At 40.7% G+C, this 13,976-nt stretch overlaps 1 protein-coding gene across 1 annotated transcript in view; it reads left to right on the forward strand.

Annotated features, from left to right (window-relative positions):
- Positions 1-480: 480 nt before the first annotated feature.
- Positions 481-13,976, forward strand: part of EDA (ectodysplasin A) — a 95,012-nt gene continuing 81,516 nt past the window's right edge. The window contains exon 1 of the mRNA XM_085325998.1: positions 481-612. Coding sequence (XP_085182124.1) covers positions 481-612 — 132 coding nt within the window. The remainder of the gene's footprint in view (positions 613-13,976) is intronic.

Here is a 13,976-nt window from a genome sequence, read left to right on the forward strand (position 1 = left end):
TGGCTTTGTATTTTAGTATCTCTCAGCACCTTAAGATGATGTTATTTTTTTTAGAGATGTCTGGCTGTGAAAGGTAATTCGTGTTTGAGAGGCTGAGGATTTTTTGTAAATACAAAGCACTAAATACAGTTTTGTGCAGTAAGTAAGTGTAAATATATCTCTGAAGATGTATAATTGTTGAAATTCRTTATCTGCATTATCAAGATTCGGATGTCATTTAAAAATGATTAACCGCCTTTAAGTTAGAAAAATAAAATTCCTGCCTAGGCTTTTAAACATTACAGTTGTAAGTACTATCTTGTTAAACTCTGGGGAAATGAACTGGTTTTGTGTGCTAATGGTGCTGATGGCAGTTGGGCCTGAATGCTACTATAGCAGAAATAATTACTAACGTGTGGGGATATTAAAATGAGCTTTTTCCATCAGCTGCAATAAAATTCTATTGCAAGTGTGAAGCACTGACTGTGTGAGACTGTACCGATGAAATGCCAGTGCTGTAACGTATTCCAGAYGGCAAGTGCCACCGTCCTGTGGCTGGAGCTGCACCTCGGCTGCAGCTTGTCTTTCTGCAGCGTGACGCTCCCGGCAGGAGAGACGCAGCAGCCTGGAACGGTACGTAGCTCTGCGCGCAGCTTAGCTTGGTGCTCTGCCTCCTGCCCTGGCGCGGTGAACAGGGACAGTACGCAAGGCTGGAGCCTGTACCTCCGCTGCGCGCTTCCCAGCCAGCTTCCCTCCGGAGATGTAAATGGCTTCGGAAGAGTGGCGGACGCTCCCTCCTTGTGGCCGGGGTTGTGTTCCCGGTGTCCCGCTGAAGCTCGCAGCACTTGGGGGTGCAGGGACCTGCTCCAGCCCCAGTGCTCTCCGCAGCTGGCACTAGTGCAGCGGCCTGTCTGCAAGGTGAGCTGCACTGGGGAGCTGAAAACTTTTTTTTTAAAAAAAAAATGTGTACTTTTTTCCAGGAAACCAGCCCTCCTAGAGTACAGATCATCATTTCTCTAGTCCTGAAACAAAATCAGCTGCTGTGAAGCAAAGGACTCTGATAGCGTAGTGACTGCAGAGAAGTGGTAGCAGGGGAGGTGCCGGCAAGCTTGGAGCGGTGCCATGAGAAAGTATGACTTTGTAGTATTGGTCCCCTCTTTTCTCTCCTGTTTTTACCCCTTTACAATAGGTACAATGTCCCAGCAGCTCCAAAAGTCTTTGCAGGCCATTAGTCACAAAGGAGACTTAAATACTTAAGGTGCCTCTGGCACTGCAGGTGTAGGGCGCTTGCTGGGCTGTGCGTGCGCGCTTCTGGCTGTTTGGCCTCCCTTAACGCCCTGTTTGCGATTCCTTTTACTTCTCTTTTTTTTAGCCTTTCTGGAGGCAGGTAACAAGGTAGGAGGAGGAAAGCAATGAAATGGTTTCTTAAGCCAGTGCTTGAAGTGAAATCTACCTCAGAGCATATTGTATCTCTGTAATCTTAAATTATATTGGTCAAAGACCAAGCAGGTGCTGCATTTTTGTCAAACTGCTGAAGTGTTTTCCCCTTGCCCACCGGTAATAGTTAAATGCAGTGTTGCAGCTCCTCCATGTTGGTCCTCTAGATATGCAGTTCTCATAGTACTCATAGTAACAGCTTTTAATTACCTTCCACATTGTTTTGTGCCTTCTCAGTTTCCCTTGCTTAGGCCAAACAACTCTGTTTTTAAAATTCCTTCGTAAGCAACATCTCGGAGACCCTGTGCTCATTCCTAGCACTCCTGTAACGAGAGAGGCTCTCAGATGGTATGTGCCTTTGCCTTGTAAAGGATGAAGTTAAAGCAAGCTGCAAGCTCTGATCTTTTTTGTTTTGAGTAAACTTGCTCTGAATTTACATATCCCTTAAAACAGTGCAAGGCACTTTCTTTATTTGGGAGATAGAAAGGGGAAAGGATTAAAGGTGAACTTGGCATATCTTGGGTTAATTCTGGGGCAAGATGGCCTTTAAGAGGCTTTTGGGCCTTCTGGCCATCGTTTTGTTCGCCAGATCCTGTATCATAGCCATGCTATCGGCTTTTTGATTGGGAAAGATTTTTTATACTAACAGATTATCTTTGAGACTTTTGTTGTTTTATTTATTTTGGCTGAGAGTTTTGTGGGAGAGAACAACACAATGTTCCCAGTCTCCATGACAGTAAGCATTTTACCATAGATCTGCACGCCTGCTTTCTTCCATGTAAAAAAATGCAAAGTTCTTGGAAACAAGTGGAAAGATAAAGACACATTCTTGATGGATACTTCCCCACACTAGATCAAATAACAGGTATTTAAGCCGATTTGTCTGAAGGCCCTTGTTTGCCCCCTCTCCTGCTATCTTTAGGGGAAGCCTCAGTGAAGAATGGAAACTGGACAGAGCAGGTAAAATAATGTCCTGCTTTCAAATATGCTCCGAAGACCTGGTCAGCTGTATTTCTGTGATCCTAAAGCAAAATACCAGGGAGTAGAGGACTTAAATGCAGTGTATCCAGTATAACAGCAGAATAGAGACTTCTTCCTTGTATTTTCTCATCTGTAAAATGAAAGTGAGCTGTCCCATGTCCATGGAAAGGAGGCTTAGCTGCCCCGCTGCAGTAAGTAGAAGGTGCTGTGGGCACGGAACGGATAGGTGCTAATGGCATAAACGGACTTTGTGTGATTCTGCAAATCTCCCTCTGCTGAGCTCAATGAAATTAATCCAGGAAATAATTTTGAAATGATTATTTCTTTAAACCTTAGAGATGCGCTGCTGAGCTACTGCTTAATCTGACCAGCACTTTATGAAAGAAAAATTTCCTATGAGATAGGAAAACAAGATGAATCATTTAAAGCTGATATATTAAACTATTGCTGTGTTATGCTAACCTGTTGTGATACTGAGATTAGAAAACAGTTCAACTTCACAAATGAAATTGCTGATGTAACTGTAGTTGCAGGACTCTGTCGCTCTACCTGTTAGTGTATTGTAACAAATACCTCCTGTTCGCTAGGGCTTTCATGAGCACATGAGAAACTTGGGATTGCAAGGATGATGAGTGTTGTTTCTATTTGGAGAGCTTTAATTCTCAGGCTTTTCTATAAAGCATACTTACAGCAGAAAACCTAGATCAAAATAAGAATTTCTGGATTTGCAGCTGATGAGGTGTACCTAGAGAGCAGGATGAAAATGTGTAAAGAAAGTAGTTAATTTTTAACTGCAGCTGTTACTACCTTTCTAGTGATAATGAACTGAATTAATGCATTCACTGCCTCTGAGCTGTGTACAGACTTGTTGATACTTTTTGTTGATATTTTTGTATGATTAACTCTTACTAGGAATTATAATAATACTCTTTTAGAGATCCACATTCCACTGAATTGAATGGAAGTATTGCTCACCAGCTTTTATGAGTACTTGAATTCTTTCTCTGAGTCATTGAAGCGGATTGTGGGGATGATTTTTTATTTTAAAGATGGAAAGGAGGCCTTTTCTATGTGCTGGTGAAGGATAAACTTTGAAGATGTTTCTAGTCAATTTTTAATGGTTATTGTGTCCTCTTTTTAATAACATCTTTATTGCTGCATTGGAGTTTTGTTTTAACATTAATTATAATCTTCCTTATTTCTTGGATAACAAACCTATGATTTTATTTTTTGAGTTTATATTGATTGTAATTCTGTTCTTAACCCTGCCTTCACTGTATCTTCCGTTTTTGAACGGAATTCAAGAACATGAGCTGTGTGCTAGTTCCTAGACTATGCAAAACTTCAGCTTCAGTTCAGGTTTATTCAACAGAATAACCTTATGTGAAAAATGCAGATGTTATACTAATATTTTTGAGCTTTAACTTCAGCTCTTCTCACAGTCCAGCGTGTGCTGTGAATAGTTTGCCTTCCCAGGCTTACTCTGCTTACCTTGAAGGATCTTTGTAATGTTGTGATTGTTCAGGAACTGAGAGACCCATCTACATCCTTTCACAAATCTGTTTTTGTTTTGCAGATAATACAGTTTTGAAAGCCTAAACATAAAAAGTAAATTACATGCAAAAGACTCAAGGTCGCATTTAGGCATCAAGGATTTTGAAGCATTGCTACAGCCTTCTGGACTCTGGTGTTAGCAAGGAACAGGTAAACATGAGAAAACAGGTTTTTTTTTTCAACCAAAACTCATGTGCAGTAGCTTCCATGGCCCACTTCTGCAGGAAAATGTTTGTGACGCAGCAGTGTTGACCGTAAGTCTTGGGACACTGCTGTCCACAAAGATGGGCTGTATGTGCTGACCAAGAAATTGCAAACTGCCTTAGGAACATTATAGGCACTGTACACACCTGGATCTAGTGATAGTGGCCACCTGTGCAAATACAGCTGAAGAACTGTATGTTTTTTGTGTAGCAGAAGAGAAGGCAGTGCTCTAACAGCAGAGACAGTAAAACAAATGTTGCTGCTGAGATGATTGATAGGGAAGATTGAGATACCAAAACCTTTTGAAAGCAGTTCCTTGTGATCTGCACCTCCCAAGATGTGTTCTAGTTTAGGTAGTCAGGTAACCAGTATTTCGTAATGCAACACTGAGAATAAAAAGAAGGGGGCATTCCAAGCTTTTTCTTTTTCTTTTTTTTTTCCCTAACACTATTAGCTGCTGGTAAACCACATGCATGAGAAAAGCATCCTCGCGGATGCTTATTCTTGCGGCTTCTTGCCAACAAGCTGTTAACCACAAGCAGAGAGGAAGTTTGCCTGTGTGCTTTCTAAGACAATTTTAGAAGCAGGTTTGGAGACTTAAATTAGCTATATGTGAGAAGCTGAAGGCTGGTTGGTAATCACCAACACGATGTAGTCAGAAGCTCTGTATCTGCTAGCTGCTGCTGTTATATTTGGGGGGGGAGGGGCGCGAACTAGGCCTGTTGTATGAGACTTTGACCAAAAATCATTTTCCTTGGGTGCTGCTTGTATTGATGTGAAGTAGTCCTTTGGGGAAAACTTACTTCACTGAGTGCTGTGGCAGTGGTACTCAGTGCCTCAGAGAGGGAAGCTGGTTTTGCTAATAGTGAGCCACATGCAGGGTACTCATTTTCTGTGTTAATCCTCAGGAATTCACTGTATGAATTCCAGATTGAATCGAAGCCAGCAGAAATCATGACTTCATGGCAAGACAGAGCTTTAGTGTGACAAACTTACTGGGCAGTATCAATATCAGACTAAAGCTTAAAGTAAGGAAACAGTAAGTACCTGGTAAAATAGTCAGTAATTGCAGACACAGTATTGATTGGCTCAAAATTGTTTTCAATGCCACAACAAAACGAGGTCATAGAAGTAATTTCTCAGTGTTCATTCGAAGGATCTTTATATAGTAGTTATTTCAAAAACAGCTGAAGACCATCTAGATATTCATTTCATGGGTAACAAAAGTAATACGTGACTTTCTTGTGTGTGCACGTGTGTATGTACGTATGTACATATGTACCCAGGTGGATCTTACTGACTCTACTGACTTCACTCTCTACTAGGTAAGTCATCAACCTTCAACAGATGCAGCCTGAACAAAGGAGCGCTGAGTTTCAAACAAGAAGAAAATTTGGCTTTGTGCATATTTTTTTTCTTGTAACTACCAAAACTTCATACAATTTTTTTGAGAGCCATAATAACTGCAATACCTATGTCATATCTGACAAAATCTTTCAATGTTGACCTCGTTTCCTCAATGAAAAAAGGAATCTATGAAAGTCTATTAGTTTGTAGACATACTGTGTCCATACTTATTAAGTCTGGGCTGTGAGTAAAGTAACATTTCAAAGTGGATTGCTGTTGCAGTGTCATGCACTGTGAGTGCAACCGTTAGGATGTCGACTGTGTTACAGGAGATAAGGGAAAAATGGGCACTGACAGCTCAGCGCCATCACCTCTGCTAGGTGAGGTGGTAGCTGTAGCCCTACTCCCATGGGCTATGTATACCTTGTCTCTGTGATTGTTTTCAGCAGTTTGATGTTTGTATTAGCCTTGGTTGTTCTGATTTTGTTCCATAGTGAACAAAAGGCAGTAGAGACAGGCAGATGACAGCAGCTCATCTCCAGTCAAGAGTGCCAGTAGATCACGTGTTTCCTCTGGGTATCAAGAATAGGGTTTGTGATGAACATTCCAGTAAGTTCTCCCTGGGGTTTAAAGCGGAAGAAAAGAATCACTAAAAATTACTTACACCACCTGTACGTATTTACACAACTTACTGTGATAAAAAAGAAAGAATTTGTGGTGACCATAAGCATCRTGATTAGTCCTGAGACACTTCTATTAATGACAGAAGGGCTAAGAGCCTAAATGGTCCTGCAGCGTTACAGTCATCTCTCACTGAAATTCCTAGCTGGAAACACTTACCTGAAAGATGCTGAGGAAGGTTTTATTTTCTGTCAAGTAGGCAAATCAAAGATGAGTGATACAGTCTGCATGTTTGGATCTCTGCAGGTGTGCTGGTGCTATGTAAAGTTATTTCTGCTCCCCAGGCAGCAGCTACTGGATAAAAAGGGTAGGGATAACAGGCTCATTGTACTGTCTCTTGATAGTGTCTGTTTAGTCATACTGATGAGATTAAAAACCAAATTTACGTGAGTCTTGGCAACATCATTAAGTTATTCCACAAAATGCTAGGCACATACTATCAGGTGGTTGGAATGTAATTGTGTTTTGGGACTTTGAGGACAAGGAGGATGCTCTGTGGTGTTGTGTTTGACTGAAACATGCTTAGGTGTCACTGCAGTGAAATGTACTAAGAAAATCTCCTTGTTGTTTACACTTTTCTGATAAACTGGCCAGTTCAGGAAGACCTGGAAGCATCTGCAGTCTGTGATGTTTATCTCATCTGTARTATCTTTGTGAAAGAGGGTCTGGTATCATACTGCACATGATACTRGTGATATCAGAAGGTCTTAAGCCATGTGCGATACTGATTCCTAGTGCAGGCTTACTGTTTTTTCAGAAGTCTTAATGCAGAAAACAGTTCTATTTTGCAATGAGGTGAAATGTTAAATTTCTCAAAATGTCAGTCCTTGAAGTTGCAGGTCAAGCTTGACTTGTTTGGTTTTGTAATTGAACTGTAACAGGGAGTGAATTGGAGTTCAGGATGCTTGGAAGCAGTACATAATATTTTTGATAGTGTTTCTTACTCCGGGTAGCTACCTTAAGCAATGACACCCTCTTACATCCCTCTTGGTGCCTGTAACTGCATTGCAAATAGGCAAACGGGAGGCACAGGCAAGGCTGCTGTCATGAAAGGAAGGTGATGGACAAAAAGCATTATAGTCTGGCAATCTGTAAATCAGAAAAAAGTTTCAAGTAGCATCTGGGATTACTTCAAAACAAMTTGCGGCTCCAAAATGGATTGCTTTGCATAGTTCTGGGGTAAGGATGGTCAAAACTAAGCATAAGAAAACACTGGGTTGTTGTCATTATTCTTCCTAACTTCAATAAACTCTTATCTGTGCTACAACTTCCCAGGCAAAAACCTCTAACAGTGCTACCAGTGGTAACAAGAGCTTTTGAAACAGTTGTGTTGATGTTGCATGGTGAAATAGTGGTCTGAATTATTTGAATATGGTTYTCAAAACCTTCAGGAAAATGTTGCAGTTTATCATTATGTAGAATGCAAAGATAATTTAGGGTGTTGTTCGGCTCTTTAACTCCTTTTCTACAGACAGGAATTTACAATACAGTGCAATAACTACCATGATACCTTAATTGCTTTAAAAAAAAAATCTGTCTCAGGGTGCTGATCAGAAGATTTTACAGTGGTGCTGCCAGAAGTACCAAATCTCTGAAAGTCTGATTTTGGCTTAARATATATTGATATGATTTTTGCATAGATATGTTTGTGAAAAATATTGAGAACAAGTTTAACTAAAGCTTTCAGTAAAGTTAGTCGTGAGGCTCCTACAGAGGCTCAGTACGGATCCTGCTCAGCTGCCCTTTGCTCTTGTGTCTGGCAAGACACTGGATCAATGAGAAATATCCAACCTTTCATGTGACAAAAATGACACCAGGCAGCAGTGTTGTTTTATACAGAGAATTTTCCTTCTGAGACAAAAGGAACCTCTGCGTTCAGTATTTGATTCGATATGGAGTATTTACAGATTAAAAATCTCAGTAGCYATTCGAACACCGTAAAGCTTGTGGCTTCCCTCCTGCGTTTTGCYTGTGAGCATTGCTTGTGCATGCGTATTCGAGCACATGTTGCAGTGAGTGGTTTTCATTCATGCTTAGCCACTTGCATGGGGCAGAGAGAGCCCAGCAAAGCCTTGCCCTGATAGGAAGGGTGCTGTGCCGGTAGTGCACATTGTCAAAAGCAGCACTCAGAYCTGTGGATGGGCTCTGCTACCTTGGCAGCACGCTGTCTCAAAACGCTGCAAAGCATGCTGAAGTCACATGGAGTGTAGCAGAAGCTAGTGCACTGTCCTGAAGACTAAAGCAGCGAGYCTGCAATAAAAGAAGGATCTGACTTCAAACAAATGTGTACTGCGCAGTTGTTGTTAGCACTCTTACGTGTGGCTGCAAACCTTGGACAATTTATAGTCATTGCATGAAGCATCTTAGTTCCGTATGTTCTATCTTCACGCTTTCACTGGTGTAAAATGGTAGGATAACATCTCCAAAGTTGAGATCTTCAAGTGTTAARTACAAAGCAGTGCTCCTGCAGGCTCAACTCTGCTGATCCAAATGTCTGGCATGCATTTCTAACGGGCTGAATTTGCCAAAGAAAATTATGCTAGATATAGCAAATAGCTGTCAACTCTTTCCTCTCTAGTCAGTCAGTCTATTTTTCTCTCTCTTTTCAAAGTAACTGCAATATTTAGGAGTGATAAAAATATTAGGGTTTTTTCTTCATGTTCCTAGTGATGCTTTCCCTAATTTAGTAAAGGCGTCATCCCCGCCCCCACCCTACGTCCCCCCCTAGCCTTCCCATCTCCTCTACAGTCAAACGCCTTTTCTTCTCCGGTGCCCCAGCTACAGCRTTTTCAAAGGCTGTTGAGTTTCTTTGCAGACTTGTTACAAAAGTAAGGATACCATGTTGTATCAAGTTGAGAATAACTTGAATTCTTCTTCCATGTTACCTGAATATTGAATCAAAGTACTCAAGGGGGAATTTTGGCTAAAATATTAACTAACTCTGACCGAGGAAACTGTCCCTGTTTAGTGGAGACTTTACAGAGTTAACTTACCTTGTCACACAGCCCAATCTGTTGATACTTTGTTTTTAAAATAAACCAGACATGTCTGCATATGAATAACTGCAGTTAGGTTCAAAACAAAGTCTTTTTACTCCTAGGCTGGTACTTGCTCCGTCCCCTTAGACTGTTAACTTCTCTGGTGTTGGGCACTTCTCTTGTGGCTAGAAAGGTTTCAGTAGTCCTGATAACTGCAATGACAATTTTCCTAAGGTGGGGAGAGGCTTTGAGAAGTTAAATTCTCAGTCAGCTTTAGAACATCCAGTTTGGCTTCAAATAACTTACCTGAATCAGGTACTCAACCAGTTAAATATTCCTCCTTTTGATGTACAAAAGCAATGACAGGTATCTTCTAGCGGATCCAGGTTTTTTATGTGAAATCTGGCAAATAGCAAAGATTTTTATGTTGTGTACAGAAACCATACCCCAAGGCTATGACTGAAAGGAAAGGTCTCATTGACATATTTACCTAGCAATTTTGTTACCGTTAAGTATGGTTTCTCAAAAAATCCCAAATCCCGAGAATAATAGCAACAAAAAACACTGTAGGTTTTGTGAGCAGATGCAGCTTCAAGATAACAAATGATTTTTGTTTGTAGTTTGACTGCTTGACAGTTAGTAGATGATTATAATGAGGCCAACTATAGTTAATTAAAGTAAAAAAAAAAAAAGAAAGCAAAATTTTTGCATTGAATTTTTTAACTTTAGTCCATGAGGCTATTAGAGACAGGGCAAAATAGCAGTTTAGAAACAACAGTGCAAATAATACAGTAAATGCATTTTGAAAGGTTGAGCTTGAAAATGATACAAGGAAGGAGAGAAATAACTTCTACAGTACTTCCTGTTTGGGCTTGTGCTATGCTATTKAAATGTCATTCTAAAAGCTTGCTTTCAACGTTAACCAGCTTCACTTCAGCTTCTCGGAAAGACCTTGTGCTAATATTGGAATTAACCTTAAATGTTTGTGGAATGAGATAGGCTGCAGTGTAATACATTCATATCATCTTGATCTATCTCTGTAATTTTGCTTGTTTGGGGAATGAAGCAAGAGTATTTGTGGAAAAATAGGGACACTATCATAAAAAGTCAGTAATAACTATTTGGGTTATAAAATAGTGGAACATTAGCTCTGATCCAGCTGTTTCCCATTCTTTCAACATTACTTTGCGTGATACAGAAAAAGCTACCGACACTGGAGTTGATTCAGGCTGCATGTAGGATGCTCAGTTACCATTGACATGTATAGTAAGTGATAAAAGAGTATTTCTAAGAATGGATTTGTGAGGATATTGTTCAAAGAAGGGCGTAAGAAGCATAGGACTCAAATTGCTGCTAACAGCAGAAGCGCTTTGCAGTYGGGGAGTTTTAGTTTAGTCAGAGTTGCTTATATGCCCTCCTAGCTGAAGGGCAGGTGACACTGTTAGCATTAAACGTTAGTGAATGACATGTTAACATGAAATACGCCTTACCCCTCCAAAAGTGATTTAGTTATTCTTGTCCTTCCCTGGTTTTTATTTTCAGACTTAACCAAAAACAATCCTAGGCTAAAAGTTCCTGATAATAAAATATTTRGTTGTGAAGGAAAAATACAGATTAATTGTGCTTTGAGGAGAAGTCTGTGCAATAGCAACAGAATACATGGGGTGATCCTCTGGATAGCTGCATAGTCTTATTTTGTTGATTTGTCTGTTGGCTCTGATACTGGTATCTGTCAGAGTGCTTGCCAGATAACATGATCACAAAATCCCTGGTAATTTTTTGGTGTTTTTGGTTTTCAGTTTTTCGAGGCCAGTAGTCTGAGTTTGAGTATCCTGGATTTTTGTGGGGAAGTTTATGGTGGTTACTAGAGGTCTAGAGAATTGAAGGGTTTGCTCATACTGTAAGTGATACTCCTGTTGGAARGGCCTCCTCTGAGGAGGAACGTGCAGCGTTTTGTACAGATGGTGAACCTCTGAGTTTTCCAGTCTGGGAGGCTCTCCTGTCCCAGGCTCCTTGGCCAAGGACACTATGCTTATGTTGCTGTGGGTTACCCAGGGCCCTGTGTTCTTCTGTGTCCTACGTCCCTGGCAGTTGATGTCATGGTGCAACTTATGCTGATTGATGTTGCTGATCTTGATGTATTAATAGTTTTAAAACCTTAAGACTAGTGATTTAGGAACAATTGCTGAAGAAAGCTGTGTTGATGTAGGAAGCTGACTGAAAGCTAGCAAATGTATTCAACAGCCTGACTTGTAGGAAAAAGGGACAGTCTACATGTTTGTGTACTGTTCATTTTTAGCTGTGGGTACAATGTATTATACCACTCATTTTAGAGGTAACAAATAGGTCATTGTTTTGGACTGAGTGCTCTTGACCTAAGAAAGAGTTCTTTCTTAAGTAGTCTGTCAGGTTTGGTGTGCATAGGGAAGACAGAAAGGTCCAAGAAGTGCTGATTTCCACATCTGTGGAGGAGTGACACAACTAGGCTTTGCTTRTGGGAAATTTTCAATTAATGTTGTRTTTTACTGCATCTTTCAGCATCTCACTGGAAAAAGTCAAGATGTAATGCATCCGGGTATTTGAAGGCTTCACAACTTGAAGTCTTTACTGGGTGGGAATGATGGCAGCAGTTGCAGGTCTGGGCTGTCAGCTCCATCTCGAAGGCTGGAGAGAGATGCAGAGGGAGGGTTTACTCTCATTGGTGGCCTAAGGCTGTGATTCCTGGGAGTGCTGTAGTAGCCTATGTTAAACCTTGATGAAAACARTAGTTTTGAGATACCTAGGCTGACGAAAACCAAAGGGGGGTTTGCCTAGAGATGCATTCGTAATAAAATCTTGGCTTCGTGGTGGAGCTGTTAGATCTTTCAGACACTATCCACTATCCATGTCACCTTTTCAAGGATTCCCTACTTCAGTGGGTATACTTCTCTTTTTTGGTAATACTATGTATTACTTGCTGCTTTTCTGTCTAGTGAAGCAGCGTGGATATGTTTTGCAGCTGGTAACTAATATTTTGAAGGTTCTTGAACTCTGGCATATTTAAAATTTGTTCAGTTAGAGGCAGTGGAGTATATAATCTGGTTGGGTGGATATTTTTTCCAGGCAGCTCTATATATTTTCAGTTGCTGATATCACCAAAGAATATTGACAGCCCTGGGTACCATTCAGTGTTTAGGACTTGTGTCTGGACTATCCAGGCTGTGTTGCTTTGTTGATTCACTATGTGAAATAGCTTTGAGGCCTGTAAAACTGTCAGTCAATTGGTAATGGCTAGGCTGAGTAGCAGTTGCATCCAGGCAGGCTTTGAATATCTCCAGAGAAGGAGACAGAGGGCTCGGGGATAAAAGTCTCCTGCTTTAATTACTGGATGAAAGCAAGTAAGTGCATGTGCAAATTTTATATCTGTGGCAATATTTCTCTTCTGTTATTCTTGTATTGTCTGTTTTCGCCTAAAACCTGATTAAATGACTTTCAGTGGGAGTGTGTTTACTGCCATGAGCTTTTTGGTTAGGCCTCAGGCTAATCTAGCTGCTCAAAAGTCAGAATTTTTCCATTAGTGCAGCAGGCCTTTGCAGAATTTTTTTCTCTTTTTGGCAGGAAATCCAAAATTATTTTGTTTAGAACCAAATTTTTAAGAAAGAAATCTACCTCAGGAGCTCAGGCCAGTACCAGAGATAAGCAGAACAGATTTAAATTTGATTATCTGATTAAGAGTAGCAGTTTGAATCAAAGTCTCCCATGCCTCAAGGAATGAGAAGGAGAATTCCTTTGTATTGAGGTGCAGAAATCTAGTGAAAGCAAGACTCTTCAGCTAAATTCGTAAAGGGTTAGACATGCARGCAGAAGGGGGAATTTTCCAATTCYAGTATGAAAGGGAGATGCTCCTTCATGCATACACCCAGCAGGGTCAGCATTGCTTGTAAGCCAGCTGCCGTGGTGAGCCTGAAGACAGTTGGACTGCCCCAGCATCGCCACTGTTGTCTCCAGGCAGGAGACACCCAGTTGGACCCGATCATGTTGCTTTTATGCTGATGCCGCCTCTCTGATTTGCTGCCCCGCTCAYGACAGACCTTGCATGTGGGGACTTCCAGCACAGGTGGCAAGCAGGCTGGTGGCCCAGCATGGGGACACCTGATGTTGACAGTTGAACACTTGGGCTCCAGTCCCTGCGCCAGGGAAAGCTTTAGTGCACTTGCTGTCCACGAGATGCATGCAAAGCTCAGCACAATCGTTGCTCCTCAGGTCAACAAATGTTTTTGTGGGAGGTAGGTTTGAAATTCCTCAAATACAGAAGAGAAGTAAACTGAGATTTTCAGGCTCTTAGCTGCAGATTTTGGAGCACTTGTCTACATATTTCTGTAGTTGCAAGGTGAATGAAACTTTCCCTYCTGTAAAATTAGTTTTGAAGGAGTTGAGAAGTGCGGAGATAAATATCATAGTTCTATCTTAGGCCTCTTGAGTATTATTTTGATCATGTTAAGTCTCACATGATCTTTAAAAGTTTGCTTTAGGTTAAAATCAGACATGTATAGTTGATTGAAGTTTTAAATTCCCTTGCAATCCTAGTTGGAAAGATGTCACTTTATATTTTAAACTTTGAGAATCCCTTTGGTGAATCAAATACTTTCCTTTTTYCATTTTTCATGCTAGAATGAATGAGTAAAGATAATTTTGGGGTTGTAGATTTCTGCTATAATTACACTATTGAGGCATAATTTTCAGGTAAACGGACTTCGATCATTTCTTACAGAATCATAGTTGTTTTTTTCCCTCTATGATAGCACCACAGCATAATTGTTTGCACATAAATTAAGT

This window comes from Rhea americana, unplaced genomic scaffold (assembly GCF_003343005.1).
Source record: "Rhea americana isolate MKP2758 unplaced genomic scaffold, rheAme1 scaffold_125, whole genome shotgun sequence".
Lineage (NCBI taxonomy): Eukaryota > Metazoa > Chordata > Aves > Rheiformes > Rheidae > Rhea > Rhea americana.